At 40.5% G+C, this 17,574-nt stretch overlaps 1 protein-coding gene across 1 annotated transcript; it reads right to left on the bottom strand.

The window, feature by feature from the left end:
• Window positions 1-801: 801 nt before the first annotated feature.
• Window positions 802-15,754, bottom strand: API5 (apoptosis inhibitor 5). The gene is made up of 14 exons (XM_015864475.2): window positions 15,578-15,754; window positions 12,371-12,532; window positions 11,286-11,379; window positions 10,288-10,353; window positions 9,806-9,957; window positions 8,686-8,892; window positions 8,055-8,159; window positions 7,343-7,432; window positions 6,585-6,766; window positions 6,341-6,434; window positions 5,488-5,544; window positions 4,478-4,554; window positions 4,002-4,138; window positions 802-2,939 (listed from the first exon to the last, which is right to left on the bottom strand). Exons 1-14 carry the CDS (start codon window positions 15,644-15,646, stop codon window positions 2,860-2,862), a joined length of 1,572 nt encoding a protein of 523 aa, XP_015719961.1. The 5' UTR covers window positions 15,647-15,754; the 3' UTR covers window positions 802-2,859.
• Window positions 15,755-17,574: the final 1,820 nt, after the last annotated feature.

The raw sequence follows: 17,574 nt of genomic DNA, 5'->3' as shown, positions 1-17,574 counted from the left end.
CCGGACGGGGCGGGGCCGCAGCTTCCCCCGGCTGCTCTGAGTGTTGCGTTCCGCGTTAAGTTGATGAACTTAGGTATTGCTTCTCATTTCCACCCCAGCTGACGGCGTTCACGTTCACCACGAAGAACACCGGCTCAGCTGCAGCCACAGTATCCCACGCCCAACCAGGATTTCCAAATTCAGCTTTTCGTCTGTTGTACTGCAGCCGAGTTGCGAGCAGTTGTGCTCCTTCAGGACAGCAGCCCTGCCTGTAACACACACACACACACTCAGCAGCTACAATGAAGCAAAAAGCTTATAAATGCTGACGGAGCAGTTGACTAACACACGGGTTTGCGTTCCCTTAAGGACGGAGATTCCAGTCCCACAGCTGCGGTACTTACAGTCACCCAGATTTCCACGAGGCACGTTGCACTCCTCTCTAAATAAATCAGGCTGTTACTCCAAGCCGCTGTTGCTGTCAAGACACCAACATATTTTATTGCATTGTCAACATCTAGAATATTATGTGAGTGTGACGTCTCCTTTTCACGATACATTCCCAAATAGAACATAAAGGATCCGTGAGGCACGCAACTTGTGTTGAATAATAGCTAAATGACCGTCCAAATGTTTGCATTTAAGTTGAATTACTCACACTGAAGAAGCTAATAGTCTTGATAAATAATCATTAATGACACACGGCCCTATACATCTATTACAATCTCATGACTAAGTCACTAAACTAAAACGTAGCACAGCACCCTGCTACTAAAGCCACCATAAAATGCTGCAGAGTAACTGTAAAACAATGAGCCAAACAAAATTACAAAATGAATTTATTCCAAAAGTGTAAGGGAACATTTACAAGTCATCAAGATGGTAAACAGGTGTCTCCACAAGAACTCACTGCATTAAAATTAAATACGAAAGTGAGGGAGAAAAGCTGGCTGCTTCTGAGGCAACAAGAACTTTGCATGTCATCTCTGGAAAACAGGAGCCCCGCGAAAACTCACTCCAAACTCAGTGAGAAAATAAGCTGCTAGTGCCTAAATATCAGTCTAAAGGCAAGCAACATTTAGGCTTGGAGATCATATTTTAAAATCCCCTCAAGACAACAAATGACAGCCACAGGTGCAAAATGCCTTCTGTCTTTCCTTTAAATAAAGCTTGTTACTATCCAGTGACTGTTTTCAGAGTGACGTTTTGACCTCAGGAATTTGTACTTTGAAAAATTCTTTGCCAAGTTTGTCGCTTTTAGTGACGAATCTGATTTCAGCAGCTGGTGTATATTCAGAAGTACAAGCTCCCATGTCCTGGAATGTCCTAAGTTTAAGCCTGCTGCTCCAGAGTTGAGCACAAATAGACTCGCAATTTGGTCAATAACTCCAACTTTGACATAATTTTGGTATTCTGCCCTTTTGATTGCAGTGATAAATATCGAACTGTTAATGAAGACACCCGAGTCAGATTCACAAACAAATACAAATGGAACTAGGTGGCAAAACATCACTTTTGAGCATTCATATGTGGATATCAAATGATCGCAGAAAAAAAAAGGGACGATAATAAAAGAGCGTCATTCTTCTAAAGCCTAAACTATTTTACATCAACATGCCCCAAAAGTCTTCTTAGAAATTCTCTTCCCTGCCCCAACTTCTTTTTTTTTCTTTCTTTTTTTTTTTTTCCTTTCCTATCAGCTAACCCCTTTATAATGTTGAGTGACCTGAGAAGTAAAAATTGCAAGTGGTGAGAATAAAAAGCATTGTGCTCTTACATTGTATTTTCTGGGTGTACACCAGTAAATAAGAACTCCAAGTTGCTATGAAAAAAAAACCCAATAGCATGGATTTGTTCTTCCACTTGAATCCGACTACACTGCTGGAATTTTTCAACATTAGCCAAAATACAATTTTATTTATATATTTTTAAATGCAACTTTGTTGGTAAAAAGACAAAACAAGAACACAACCTTCGAGTGCCAACTAACCCAGATATTTGCAAAACACAGTAAAGAGCCAGGTACTGCTATGGTCCGGCTCCAGTCTACAAAGCTTAATCACTGCATCAGTCTTTACCCATTCCTGGAATATTTCTAGTGATTTATTGTTTCGTTTTTCCTGTTCATTTCCTGTAATTTCATGGCATAAGTATATGCACGTATTCATATCAAACATTTAAAATTCCTTTTGCAAAACACCACTTTTGCATTACAATGCACGGAGAAGAGTAAGATGTACAAAACAAAAGAACACCACATTCTCCACAGTTCTAAGTGAAAGGACTCTGCTTCATGCCACAAGCAAAATAAATTTCCAACCAAGTTGCAAACTTCAGAAAACCAGCATGTCTCTCAGTCAAATTCATTGTAAGTAAATAAAAGCAAATCTAACAATGGTACTCTTCTCCACATATTGCAAAATGCGATTACAGATGAGGAAAGGATTACTTTAGGTGCTAAGCTCATCTGACGTATCTCTGTAGTCATGCCTTTCCTATCCATTACTTAATACATAAAATCAATTACATAGTATCAGTAATGCAGTAGCTGATTTTTAGGTTAATATGCAAACAATCAAGATGTAAGTTTTGATAAAACATCTACGCTCTTTTCCAATTTTGAATAAATCGTGAAGACACTTCAAAAATAAGAAACCAAAACTGCTGACTGTAAGCATCCAAAAATACAGTTGTAGTTTCACTATGGACAAGTTGTAGTCCGTTAGAAAAGTAGATCATACATACAAAGGTATAAAGAACATTTAAGTCAGTCTGAGCAGAAGGCAGTCCTTGAAGGAAACAATACTCCAAGCAATCTCTTGCTGAGTGTACTTTCGCTTTAGCCCACTGGGGCCAGGGAAGGAAGATACAACGGTCTACTCAGTAGATTCTTCCTCGACTACGATTGCCACGTCCTCCCCAGCCTCTTCCTCGTCCACCCCGGAAACCACCTCTTTGCTCTGAAATAGAAATCAAAAGCTTTTCATACAGGTTTCATGCTGTATACCCATGAGAACTAAACAGCAATAACTCAGTATTAAGGCTGACTTCAGTCTCTGCTTGTTGTATGATGAGTTGTACTCTGGAGTGCTAATTGTAAAAGGATGTCAGGAGAGCCAGCCTCTTTAAACTAAGCGTAGTTTTCTGCATACTATGACTGAGTTAGCCCTGAAAACTGGGCTGTAAATAACTTCATCTGGCCATCTAGTACATCCTTCAGTCCAATAACACCATGGTGATCTTGACATACATTTGCCTGACTTGCACTAACTGATTTTATAAGATGACGGAAATTCACATCTTTTTCAGCCTGCCTTTTTCTATCCTTTAGTTATTAACATACTTAAGTTCCTTTGTTAGTCTGGGTTTTCACAAACGCTGAATTACAGGTTTACAGACGCTGAATTAAAGCACAGAGCTGCATCAGCTGAAGTCTGCCATTTACTTGGCAGAAGTAGGCCCGATGGACATCTGGGTAAGCTGGTGAGAACAGGTTGCTGCCACTGTGGCACTTGTTCATCCAGCCGGCAACTGCTCTCCCATTCCACCCACAAAAACGACTTTCAGAAAGACAGGTTCACTCAGACAGTGGGAACATGCACAGTTCATCTGACAAAGCCTAAAAGCTTTGGAAAAGGTCTGCAGCATTAGCAATAACTATAAGAAGAACTGAACACAGGTCAAGTCATAAGACAGGCGGGGGTCACTTGCAGAAACTGATCCGCCAATTGGAAATCCAGGGTATGTCCTCAATTTTGAGATAAAACACTCGGAACAGCTACCTTACAAAAGCTTATGTATTTAAACACTACTAAAACTAACCTGACAAGTCACATTACAGTCTATATAGGCTGACAGTACTCAAACACTAACTGACAAACAGTTAGAAAAAGGTCGTTACACACAAAAATTAGTGACAGTACAGCGTGACATTCTGAGAATGTGCTTAATTTGCCCTTTACCCTCAACCCACAAAGGCACAACTGTAACCAGACAAAGTTTTTCCAAGCTGCCTAACTCACCATAAGAAAAGCTGCCCAGGTTACTACTGTATTTTCCGCTGGGAGGATTATATATCTGCCTGGCATCCCTTTTTGGTCCTGCCGAAGCTTTCTTTGGAGGTGAACTTGAGGTTGTATCTTCACTTGTTCTTTTTTGACTGCCAGAAGAAAACAAAAATAGATCATTTTACCCCTGTGGCAACAAGTACAGGAATAACTATTCTGCTTTAAAGACTAACAACTAGCAGTAACTACTGAAGATGTCCTGATTAATAATTCTGGTTGATTCAGGCTTTCGCGTCCCTAAACCAAGACCAAGATTATTATATCACAGCCTTAAATCTTTTCAGGATTAATTTTCAGGGTTTTAATTTTGGTTTTGAAAATTTTTAACTTGTGCTGCATACATTATATGAACACGCAGCTTGGAATCTTTGTTTTATGAACAGCAAAAGTTAACAACACTTCATTATTGCTGTTAATGTAAAACCTCTTACTTTGCATCTGCCTTCTGTACTGGTTTCCAGGACAGCGTGACTGTACTTTTATAAGAAGGAGGAATGTGGAAGAGATCCTGTAAAGACAAAATTGGACAGTTCATTCTGCAGTCATATCCACATCCATTACACTCAAAGTTTTAGTTCCCTACTGAGGCTCCAGAAAAAGGCACTTGTCTTTGAAGAGTTTTAAAACCCAAACCTTTAAAGTCTGTGACAGAGAAGGGAACAGAAGCTAACTGCCTTAGTTCCATATCCTTTAGTAGGAAATTCAAATGAGATTTGCATTACTAGAAAAACACTTTATACTGCAAAAATACACTTTGTTTCTCTACCTATACAAAAAAAACCAAACAAACAATCCTCTACCTTTTAAGGAACTAAATGGCTCCTGCAGGCACATCTGACATCCCAGTTGTGAAGGTTAAAAAATTACTTGATAGCATGGACAAAATTTAGTTTGTGGTCATGAATTAAAGGCGTGGGACAGGATATGAAGAAAGGCAGCTAGTGAAGTTGGTGAAGTTTTAAAAACGTAGTTCAAAGAAATAAGAATGTTTTCAAGGTCTGTGGATAGAAGTATATTTCTTCAGCCCATCTCCCCCAGACTGTTTGAAGAAAACAGCTCTAAATAGCGGTTTGCTTTGCCTCTTCCTTCATTTACATCTCTTTGTAACTCTTTGAACTATTCCTTACCTGTCTTTAGCACAATAGAAATGGAAAATGAGAAGGAAAGAAGGCTCAGCTAGAATCCACACTCCCTTAAAGCAAGGTTAGCTACTCCTGCTGCCACTATGAAGGGCCTCAAAACATACCCTCCCCCAGCAGCAGCAAAGGAGCAGAAGCAGCAAAGCCATGTCTCTTCAGAAGCGTAAGAGTAGGCAGCACACTCAACTGACTAACAAAGAGTAACTTAACACAATACAATTTGGTTCAAATTATTCCTTTTTTTTCCCCTCCACAAGTTACTCTACTGTGTGAATTTATTTCCTCATAATGTTAAGACTCACCTTGATTAAAACATTAATGTTATTGGTGATTTTCAAAGCAACCACTTTGATCTTGTTCTGTTAAAAAAAAAATAAAAATACCACTGAATACTTGCTATTCCAGTAGCTTAAAATCATACCACTTGCTATTCAGTGAACTGCTGTAGCAGTAGTGAAAGGCACATACATACTTTCAAGGTTACTGTTTTTTAGGCTTTCAGCTACAACAGCCATTTGCTTGTAATGTTCCAGTGTATTTCCCATCCCCTTCCTCCAAGTGCATTCTGTTGTTAGACTGCAGTTACATCACTAGGACCCACTTTAAAACAACGCAGGAGTAATGCTCAGGAAATCGTGCAAGATAAACAGTAACCCAATCAGACACTGAACCATTATCACAACTGCAGCCTTAGTAGACCTTTAGTATTATTCAAAGCCTTCTCAATCATTCTGAAACTGGCCAATCTGCAGAACTCACACCAAACTGAAGGCAATGTGCTCAATGCCAAGCAACATTTTCAGTTTGTTTATATGATATGACCTGCAGCCTTTTCCCTAATTTCAAATCTGAGAGGACCCAGAAATATAAAGTTTAGTATTTGGTAACTGAATTTTAATAACGAACCATAATTTCACATACAAAAAGTAAAATAAAAGAAAACCATGTTTCTGAAATAAGATTAGCGGACAAGCTGAGCTTCTACCAGTCATCTAAAACATAGGTAACATAAATAAGTTTAAAGAGAAAGTGGCAATAGATATCAGCTATAGATATTCAGCTATTTGCACGCTTACAACAGGTGGTAGCCTATCATTATGCACTAATAGTTATTTCTGTATGCTTAATTATAGTCACTATTTCCACAACACTCACCTCCTCTGTTTTCAAGGCTTCTCCTGTTTTACCTTGGAGTGCTAGACGAAGCTGTCGAATATACACCTGCAAACCTCGAGCAAAATATTGTAGCCTAGAAAGTTGAGAAGCAAGTGGTTAATTTCACATAGTCCCATAAAATAAAAACACATAGAAAATGAAGCTCTAAACATTTTTCCACTAAGAAAAATCCCCAAAGTAACACTTTTAAAGAGAATTCCAAGACCTGCCCCAAAACAATTACCTGATTTTAAAGTCTTTCAATTTCTCTGCATTCAGCTTGGCTGTGAGGAAGTCTGGAAGTTTACGACCCAGCTGATGGAAGCTATACAAGAGACACTCAACGTAACTGAACTGCAACTTGGGCTCTTCACCACCAGCATTTTCTCCGTTTTCTGCTTCCTCTGGAGGAAGTGGCATATACTCCTAATGAACAGAAAGGAGAAACAAATATATGAGGCACATTTACATGGATTGACAGTTCACCTGCGGTGTTTGAACTGGAGGCTTTATTTTTGCTGACAATTTAAGAATAACTTCCCATCCCCACACTAATGTGTGGAGCTGCTCCACAAGTCCTGGTGCAAGTAGTTAGCCTACACTCATACTTCCCTGACACCTCTGAGTTTTAGGAGATAGTACGGTAGCACTGCTGCTACAGGAAGCAATGACAAACAACATCAATGTTTCTGAAACAGCACAGAATTTGTTTAACATTTCCAGTGCGGATACAGCATTTAATGAGATTCAACATGAGTCTCTCATTGCTATGTATTTTCTTTTTCTTTTACTGCAAGTATACTGGATCGAGACCAACATACCTTTATTTTCAGAAGGGCTCTAAATAGTAAATGTTGTTTGTCATTGTATTATGGACAACATTATCAGTGATACAGCCATTTTTGAAAAGGATCAACAGATTAATGGATTAACAGAACTTGTTTCTGATGAAAAGTGTTTATTTTAGTGTTTTACATCAGTAAAAAATTGAATTAGTCTTACCAGCAATTTATCAAATAGCTTCTTCAAATTTGATTCCAGCTTTTCCATATCTCCACAAAATGAACTCATTTCAGCAAGAAGTTTCAAGACCTACACATAAGGATAGCAATTTTTTATGTGTTAACAGAGAAGAAAGGAAACTTAACTTTCAGACCAAATGAAACCATTATATCTGTACTGTTGGTGCATTAGAGGTCAGCTCTTATGGATCTTAAATGACCTCAAACTCCTGGTCTCAGGAAAGAACGTAATAGGGAATTATGCCTAGTCTGTTCACATCCCCAAACAGAAACACTGGTATTACTGTCCAATCCCAGCAAGCAACACTAACACTTTTCTGTAAACAAAAACCTTGTTCTCTCATACATAGCTCACCGTTACGTGGAGATTCATAACGATTTAGCTGAAAGTGCAGCACTGATTAATGTAAGCAAAATTACAGACATTAACCCATTCCCTTAGGAGACTAAATTAACACAAGCCATGCAACACTAATTTCAGTAAATGCTACATGCTTAAAAAAACCAACAGCAATATAAAGATGATTTTGCTGATCTACTTATATTCTAGCCTTGTCTCAAAAACTGGGACAAATGATAAGCTCAGTTGTACCTCAATACAGCAACAACAGTATATAAATACAGTATAAATACAGTTTCCAACAGTACAGATGTATATTTCTCAGGATTTCAGACACTGTAACTTGTCTTACCTCTAACTGGATATCAAGACCCTCCACTGGAGTAGTCAAAGCGCTGAGGTTTGGAAGTACATGCTCACAGAAGTAAGTAACAAATTTTGTGGAATGAACGTTCTTCTGCAGAAAACAATACAGGCTTCAGGTGACTCTTTTGAGTGAAATAAATATTTCCCCCCATCACTCTGCCAACCTTGTAAATGTCTACCACGCAGATAAGTCTTAAGGCTTTATTAAACTTATATTTAACTCTACAATGCAAAGATCCTTTCAAGACAGCTTAAACTTCGAGGCATTCTGCAACAAGGGCTAAAATGATTGCTCATAACATGGTAAAAGGAAAATGTATGCTGCAGTTGCCTGGCATTAGACCTGAATTAATATAACACATATACAAATCTAGTGTGAGAATCTTGTCATAATTAACTACAACATCTTAAATTTGAAAGAAAAAGTTGAAAAGCAGAGAATACACAAAAGCTCTCTGTATTCATGGGCTTAAAGGGAGCCTTCCAACATTCTAACACAAGAAAGGCAGAGAAGTTTGGTATGTTTTTGTTCTAATATAATCACTCAAAATACTGAAGATGAGCTACAGCTATCAACTTTCCACATTATTTCTCATGTAAAAGAAATATATACATACTGAGAAGAGTGGCACTGCCTGTCGAGTACACTGCAGAAGTCTGTCCACACAGTCTGGATCTGATGGATTGAATGTTTGTTCCAGGTCAGCTTGTTCGGCTACCAGCTCCACTAGTTGTTGCCTCCCACTTACTGTCTGTAAGCTTTTTAATCCAGACAATATCTTCATGAACAGAACAAATTCTTCACCTGTCACATCTTCCAGTACCTTAATAAAACATCAGAAAACACATTTCCATTCAAGTAATTTGCAAACCTCCAGGCCAAAACTACTTGATATCAAAAGGTAAAGTGTGCAACAATCATTTAAATCATCCTCTATTTATTTAGAAGCACGTTTAAAGGAACACATAAAAACACACGATATAATTGTACACATCTCCAAGTTAAAAACTGCCATCAACCTGCTCGCGAGTAACTTTCTTTTTTTTTTGAACACTAATCTTATGACAAATTTGCTACCTAAAAGAACCATATGTTTCAGGCAGAATAAAAGTTAAATAACTTATCTACTTCGTATCCATTGTCTTAATACATTTTTATTTTCTCAGCTCAGGCGGTGCATTGGAATTTCATGAAATTTAACAAGGACAAATACCAAGTCCTGCACCTGGGAAAAACTCCCTGCCCTGCATTCACATATTCTGGGAACCAACTGCCTGAGGAACTGCTCTGCTGCAAATATACTACAGATCCAGAGGACAGGAAGCTCCATGAGTTAGAGCATTCTTTGAGTGATCAACAGCTTCCTGGGTTTTGCCAAAAGAATAACCAGCATGCTAAAGAAAGCAAGGGGATGGAGGATTCTGGAATACTGCTCCTAGCAGGGAGACCTTCACCACGAGGAAACTGCTGATAAGCTCCAGAAGTGAAGCCACTTAGACCACCAGTGTCTGGAACACATATTCTAAGAGAAGAGATTAAGGAAACAACCCTTTCCACTATAAAGGAATGGACTGAGGTGGTACCTAAAAGCATTACGCCAATTCTTAAGAGCATGTGATCAAGACTACAAGCCAGGCTCTTTACTATGCCTTTACTGTGACTGGTTTTAGATAACAGACCTCCAAAACATTGCCAGTGATAATTTAATATCTAAACTTGTAGCATAAGATACTAACCTTCTTTGATTCAGCTAATATGAACTCTTCAACCTCCTTAGTCAGCACCTCTTCAGGTAGGGTTTTCAGTTTTGTAGAGAGGAATTTGATGGCTCTTTCTCTCACAATATCTTCCCCCTGAAGAATTTGACTGAATAAGCCTCCCAAAGTCCCTGCAAGGAGAATGAATCAGGAAACACCAATTATTTCGAAACTTAACAGCTGAGCCATCCATACAGAAGATAGTGTTTTCCTTCAAGAACCCATAAAACATTTAAAAGCAGTTTTCATAGTTCGACATAAGAAACACCATTCTTTTACTGGTCTGTATAACTCAAATTCATAACTACTACGAATTTCAGTACTGTTAGCAAAACAAAGTAATGAATACATCTCTAACCTTTGCACTGTATTAAAATGGCACAAATTCAGCCCAGCTGTTAATGCATTAGATAGTAGAAAGTATTAAAAAATACACGTTTACAGAAAAACGTGTCCTTTACCTTTAGCATCCATCTTAAATATACTGAGCAAAGCATTGTTCACCAAATTGAACTCTGCAGAATCATCTGAAGAGAGAAAAGGACACATATTCATATGCTGGAAAAGCAAGCATGATTGCAGAAAGATTTCTGATGTCAAACAAAAAGGATTCTATCATCTGCATTATAAATAATGTAACTTGTATTTTAACTGCTATTAGACTGTGGAAACAGAAAGCCGCAGTTACGAAAGCTGCAGCCAAAAGAAAAAGGCTATTTTCCATCTCATCCTCATCCTCTTGCCCTCCAAAACTTCAACAATACAAATGTGATATGGTTGAAAACTTGAAAGGAAGTTTTAAGTCATGATGATTGTAAAGAGCAGCTGAATAAGCTCACCTCTATTAAATTCAGGCAAAAGAAAGCAATACTTCCTTTTAATCTACAGAGTTCCTTGAGGGAAGAAACAATTTTCCCTAAACCAAATGAAGAAATGTACACGTCCCTTAAAAATATTTCCCTTCTGAGAGGCAATACTGCAGAGACTCAAGCACACATTTTTAATACAGTTTTCAACATCTAATATTTAGCACTCTATAAACCTACTGAATTATAAAAAACACTGTATATTAAATTCCAAATTAGGTCTTTTGTTAAAAAACAACAACAACAAAAAAACAACAAAACCCACATTCCATCTTTTTGCTAAGGTTTTCGGATTAGGAATCCAATAGCTCTTGTTGTTCAGAAGACAATTTAGTACATTCTGTAACTGTAGTATTACCTTTGCATCATGCTTTTGAAGAATTTGAATGAAAAAGGCTTGAGACAATAATAATTCATCAAAAATTCACAGAATAATTCACAGAAGCAGCAGCATAACAGGAGAGTACATAAAAGAGGGGAAAAGGAGCAAAAAGTGGTGAGTGCCACTGGGACAGGCTGCTCTGCAGCAAAATAATCAACAGAAAACATTTTACAGAACAAACTGCATTCGTCACCAGGTGAGCATCTCCTACCTGACTGCAGAAGCTGGGTCAGTATGTCTGCTACTCGGGGAAGATTATCTCCGGTGGCAAACTGAGGCAGCTCCTTAATTGCCTGGCGCCGAATCTGTGGAATTTGCACCAGGAAAAGAAAAATTAATGGAAAATTCTGGAATAGTACCACAAAAAGAAGGATTGAACAGTACAAAAGAACTTGGACATGTCAAGTCCTATATCAAGTTTGGAGGAAAAATCGGCCAAGTTTGAGAAAATGACCACTTATCCCTTATCCTCTTAACATGAGCATCATATTCTCAGAGTGATGTTCAACTGTCAGGCTTCAGTGACAGCCCAACCATGCTCTTTGCTACAAAACAATATATTAAGATGTACTTTGGAGGAAGAAAAAAATATTTTTCTCAGATTTAAGCAGAACTGGAGAAAAGCCAACTTGACCAGCAACTACACTCACAGAATTATAAATCTGAACAACAGCTTAAGTAACAAACACAACAAAGGGCTGGAATCTGAGTTACTATGGAGCCTTATCTGCTAATGAAAAGGATACTGTTACAGGTGTGCATATGGCAAAGAAATAATGTTTTTTCCCAGCGCTGCCAAAACCCCTTCAATCATCTGCTCGCATCTTTTAAGATCCAGCCACCAGGGGTGTTTCAGCTTATTTCAAAACAAGAAGCAGCACAAAGCACCTCAAGATTTCTGCATAAAGTCAGAATCACAACCTTATGGTTCTCAGGTGCAAAGGAAATTTTCTTGCCTTCCAGCAAGATTTATTGAAATCCATTACCACAAAGTGCTTTGAAAGTAGAAATGCAATAGATATTCAAAGATACCATAATCTAAGCTTCTTTCTACAGAGCTGTTCTGTTGATCAATGATGGGAGTGAGAAGACAAAGGAAAAATGATTTATCTTCTCATACCATCACACAATAGATTTTTCTATTGCAGGAATATGACTAAGTGTTTAAGGCTTCCAGAGACCAACCCTCCCCTTCTGAAAGGCACAGGCTAAGAAAGAAAAAAAAAGAAAGGAAAAAATGAACAAAATATAAATCATCGTAGTAACCGGATGGAAGTTTTTGGTCCCTATTCTTACAGAAACGTCTTCATCCTCACAGAGGTCCAACTGGGCATTGATAGCTGAGTCAGCTAATTCAGGAAAATGCTTGAAGAATTTTGGAATAAACTGGGCTGCAAGTCTTTTCTCCTTGGCACCTCCTTTCACACCATCCAAGATCACCTGGTAGGCATCCTTGTGCTGGAAGAAGAAAAAAACACAAATAGAAATAATCTTGGTGTGTTCTTAAGAAATGATTTTCTCTTTCTTCTTCTATTGTGCCTTTTAAAACAAACTGCATTATACAAGTCTTATACAAAAAGAAAGTGCATTTCTGTCTTAGAGCAATATAACCTCAGTAATCCAACAAAATCTGTCCCCACTGACTGTACTGTTCTTCTGGCTCCAGTACACCTTGCAGGGCTTATCATTCAAACTCCTCGCCCTGAGGCTAACAGCTCTTACACACCACTTGTGATTAGATTAATGCAGACTAAGGGACTTACATTACCACCTTCTTCACTGAATTTAAGCATTATTTTTGCCTTTTGTCAGCTCTTTTACGCAGAGGTTACCTCTCCCAACAACTGTACAACTGTAACAAATCGTGAGTGATTGCTATAATTTATTGCTCTGAAGTATCTTTTGCATCTATTTCAACAGCTGAATTGATGTGTGAGAGTTTTGAAAAATCTGTAAGCAATAGATTGGATGTGATAAATAAATTAATTAACCTACAGTTGAAATACTGAAGAAAAAAACCCACTTCAGCAATAGTGTGGAAAAGTCTCCGTCCAGTTCTTCCAACCAGAATCATTTCTGATGTGCCTGCAGGACTGAACCTTCACAATAAATTCAAGCCTTTGTTGTGGTTAGCTGTTCACAGAATGGTTCTGGTTGGGAGAGACCTTAAAGATGGCCCAGCTCTACCCCCTGCCATAGGCAGTGACACCTTCTGCTAGAAATAAGCGTTACTATCACTAGGATGCTAATCAGCATCTTCTATCACTGATACCTTCATGGTTGTGAGAGCAATATTTAGGCAGTACATTCCACTTTGAAGAGCAACATCAACAGTACTGGACACTTTTCTTTATCTGCTCTGAGTTTCTCAGAGTCGCATTTATCATCACCCCTACTCCATAAACAAGTTCACCTGCAGCAAGTAGAGTTACTAATTTACAAAACAGTATGCTGCTTTAGCTCCCCTTATAGCAAGCTGTATTTTAATATTCAGGACTGCTTAAACACTCCTTATTCCATGTGACACCCATCTGCGATGCCAGATTCTGACCTGGAATGAGACACTGATTTGAAAGGAAAATCAAATAAGAATAGTTTTTCAGCTGACCCACATCCCCATCTGACCAGCCCTACAGTTGTGCAGCACAACAAGCAGTGCAGCATGTGCAGGAACAAGAAAGCACAAACTAACAGTCAAATATATATTGTTATAATTACAAAGTCACACACCGTACACAAATAATGATGTTTTGTGAAACAAGCTGCTTACACTTCACATATACTTAAAAAGCATCCATACAGCAACTGAAATAGAGTAGCCTGTGTTCCAGGAATTTCTATTACTGCATGCTAACTACTCCTAACACACAGTTGAGGTAGAAGTTTGTCTCACCACCTATCTAGCAGCAATCAGTGCCCAAGAAAGCGCAGCTACCTGCAGAAAGAATAATCCTGCACTTGTGCACATTTCTTCCCAATCGGTAACACAAAAGTGTCTGAGCTTCTGAACAACTAAAAACTGACCACCCAGCCATTGATTTCTCTTAATCAGCTCGTGAACTGATGAATACTTCATAACATCTCATGCCAAGTTTAACAAAGTGTTATGGAAAAGCGTGTTGTCTTCTTTGCTTTAAACTACTTCTTGATAGTTGGTTTTTTCTTTTGACGTTCTTGTCTTCTTTCTACTTGTGATGTAGACTCATCTGATCAGTCTGTTTCACAACTGAAACACTTTCAGAAGCTGAATACTTACGGTGCTTTAAAACTCCATTTAATGTTCTATTTCTAGCAGTTTCTTGCTCTTTTCCTCATGTTCAAAGTTTCCTTTTTGAGATGTCGTGACTAAGACTTTTTTATAGTCAAAGCATGTGAGATGTCACATACGTAGCGATATTAAGGGATAATAGATAGGGGTAAAATTGATGAATAAGGAACAATTACTCATGGCTTCTCAGAACCCAGAAATAAGAGACATTATGATTAGGAAATGAGAAGTTTAAAGAAGGTAATTTCTTCACAAAGGTTAATGAAGCAATGGAACATTTTGTCACAGAACATTCGTAGGCCAGAAATACAAGCAGTTAAAAAAAGCATCAGAGAAGACTACTGAAGATCAGTGCAGCACAATACACTAATCACAGAGAAGCTCTGGAAGCCTGTAAGCAGAAAATGCACCAGGATTCATTGTTCTTCACTCACCCTATTCTTACCCTGAGAGATTCCGGCCCATCTCTGGGTACTGATCCCTGCTACAGGCAGCACCTGGCGCCATTCTGGAGTCTGTTCTACCTCATGTAGGAATCCCTGTCTTACAAGGGCTACCCACAATTGTCAAAACAATGAACGACTATGCACTTGTAAAGCAGCACACTTAAGGCACCTACTTATTTTCTCTCCTCATAGCTCCCATATTTCCATTACCTCTGAGCTCATATTTTTGTTGGCCCGCCTGCAACTTTGATTCACAGGGGCAGAGTTACACAAGCAAAGTAAACAGACTCGAGTTTAAACTAACTTTAAAAATAAACGAACTGTAAAACCTTAAAGAACTGCCCAAATAACCATGTGTCGTAGTACATACTTAAAACCAACTGCTAGGTGCGTGTATACAAAGCTAATTCTCTAGTTAGGCGTGTTATAACACCCCCCACCCCCCCGTATGGCCTGAACCTGGCAGGCAAAACAAGGCAAAACGACAAGCAGCCCGCTCCCAGATACTGCCTCCTAAATAACCGGGAGGCCACATCTAAGCGAAGAGCAACCACCGCCAGAGCTGATCCAGGCCCGTCAACACCCGCAAACCCGCGCGGGATCGCAGCCCTAAAGGTCGATCCACAACCTGCCCCGAGGGCTGGAAACCCGCCCCGAGGGCAGCACCGGCCGCAGGCAGCCAGTGAGGAGCCACCCCCCATCCCAGCGGCCCACCCGGACCGCAGCTCCCCGTCGCACTACTCGAGCCCCAGGCCTGGCGAGGCCTTGCAGGCCGCAGCCGCTCCGCACCTGGCCCGCCGTCTCCGTGGCGTCCGCCAGGATGCCGTAGTTGCGGTAAAGCTCCTCCACGGTGGGCATGGCGCGGCGGGGAAGGGGCAGAGCCGCCGCTGCAACCGAGGCCGCCGCTGACGCCACCGTCGCCGCTCAGGCCGCCGCCGCTCCGCGCAGGCCGCCGCCGTCAGCACCAACGAGGCGGAAGTCCCAGAGCGGTCGAGGCTCGGCGGGAGCGATGCCCGCTTGGCGCCCCCTGCTGGGCCGTGTGGTGCCGGCGGACCGGCTGTGCCGCCGTGAGAAACCCGCCGGCGTTGGGCGGTTCGAGGAAATGAAGTGGGATGCTGGAGCACCTCCCCTATGAGGACAGGCTGAGGGAGCTGGGTTTGTTCAGCCTGGAGAAGAGAAGGTTGCGGGGTGACCTCATTGCAGCCTTTCAGTACCTGAAGGGAACTTACTCCCAGGAGGGGAGTAAACTCTTCGAAAGGGCTGACAATAGCAGGACTAGGGGAAATGGTTTTAAGTTAAAAGAGGGAAGATTTAGGTTGGATGTTAAGGGGAAGTTCTTCACTAGGAGAGTGGTTAGGCCCTGGAACAGGCTGCCCAGGGAGGTTGTGGATGCCCCGTCCTTGGAGGTGTTCAAGACCAGGTTGGACGGGGCCCTGGGCAACCTGATCTAGTAAAGGTGTATGTTTGGTGGCCCTGCCAGGCAGGGGGGTTGGAACTACATGATCCTTGAGGTCCCTTCCAACCTGGGTCATTCTGTGATTCTGTGATTCTGTGATTCTGTGTGATTCTGCTGCTATCCATCAGTGCACTCTGCTCTTTGTGCTCTGCATTTCACCTTTTCACACTTATATGTGCATCCTCCTCCTTCCGCTATCACTTCTTTTTATTCCTCTCCTTTTCCCCCCCTCATCTACTTTCCTGTTGTTTCACATCATTAGCGTGGTCTCGTGGAGGTTGGAAAAGACCTCTGAGGCCATCTGGTCCAACAGTCAGCCCACCCCCATCATGCCCACTAACTGTGTCCCTCTGTGCCACTGCCATGTCCCTGAGTGCCTGAATTCCCTCCTTACAACCATATCTATCTTCCAGTCTCTAGTGTTCACCTTACTCACGCATAAATGTATTCATAATGGTACTTCAAGTTAATGTGAGTGTTTAGTGTTAATATGGAAAGAAAATGAAGGGCTGAAGTTGGTACAAGACTAGCGGACACTGAAATTATTTTCCAGAGTTAATCAGGTAACTGTTGGTCTGTTAAAATGGAGGTGTTACTGGAAGTGCATCTTTAGAAACTCAAAAGCCTGAAATGCATATCCATGAGTGGCAACACAGCTTCTAACAGGCCGTGCAGTGCACGCCTCCTGGATTCAAATGGTGTGATCAGTCAGGATTTTCATCTCTTCTTTCTCCTCAATCCCCTCACACCAGTTCAAGTGGCAATTGCCCTACGGTGAGTTACAGAGCTATTTGATAATGAACTGTTTCCACTGCGTGTTTGACTTCCATTCCTGTACGCTGCCCACTAAACTCCATACACTGTCGTCACTGCAGCCCTCTGCACAATTTTCAGTATGTTTTCCAGTTGTATTCAGTTTTCCATAGGAAGAACAATTTACTTGTGGAATCGTTGGAATTTGTTTATTTCTTCAGGATAAAAGATTACTGATCATGTCCTACATCTGCCCTGCCTGCTGGTGGAGAGCAGACCAGATGAAGCTGCATCTAACAGACTTGTACTATGACCATGTGTGGATGAGCATAAAAGATTCTCACAGGAACTGTGGTTCAGTTCTGTGGATCCTCCAGGAGCCAGGGCTGAAAAGCTTCTGTAGGACGGATTCCCAGTGGAAAATAAAGCGACTGCAGTCAAGTCACTGAATCATAGAATGGCTTAGATTGGAGGGGACCTTAGAGATCATCCCGTTCCATTTATGCCAGACGAGCAATGAGTCCTGAATTCTAATTCTTCTAACATCCCTCCTGCCGTTTCCCAGGCTGTGCAGCAG

The sequence above is a fragment of the Coturnix japonica genome, chromosome 5 (genome assembly GCF_054131305.1).
Source record: "Coturnix japonica strain WE chromosome 5, WE-NBRP24, whole genome shotgun sequence".
Taxonomy (NCBI): Eukaryota; Metazoa; Chordata; class Aves; order Galliformes; family Phasianidae; genus Coturnix; species Coturnix japonica.
Note: the sequence above shows the minus strand (reverse complement) of the source record. Positions and strands in the feature narration are given on the sequence as shown.

Excerpts from the sequence above, each read along its gene's own strand:
- API5 (XM_015864475.2), bottom strand. The coding sequence starts at position 15,646 with ATGCCCACCGTGGAGGAGCTTTACCGCAACTACGGCATCCTGGCGGAC. Across the intron at positions 4,555-5,487 it reads ACATTAATGTTTTAATCAAG|GATCTCTTCCACATTCCTCC; the intron begins GTGAGTCTTAAC and ends TTGTCTTTACAG. Across the intron at positions 2,940-4,001 it reads CCTGGGCAGCTTTTCTTATG|AGCAAAGAGGTGGTTTCCGG; the intron begins GTGAGTTAGGCA and ends TTTCTATTTCAG.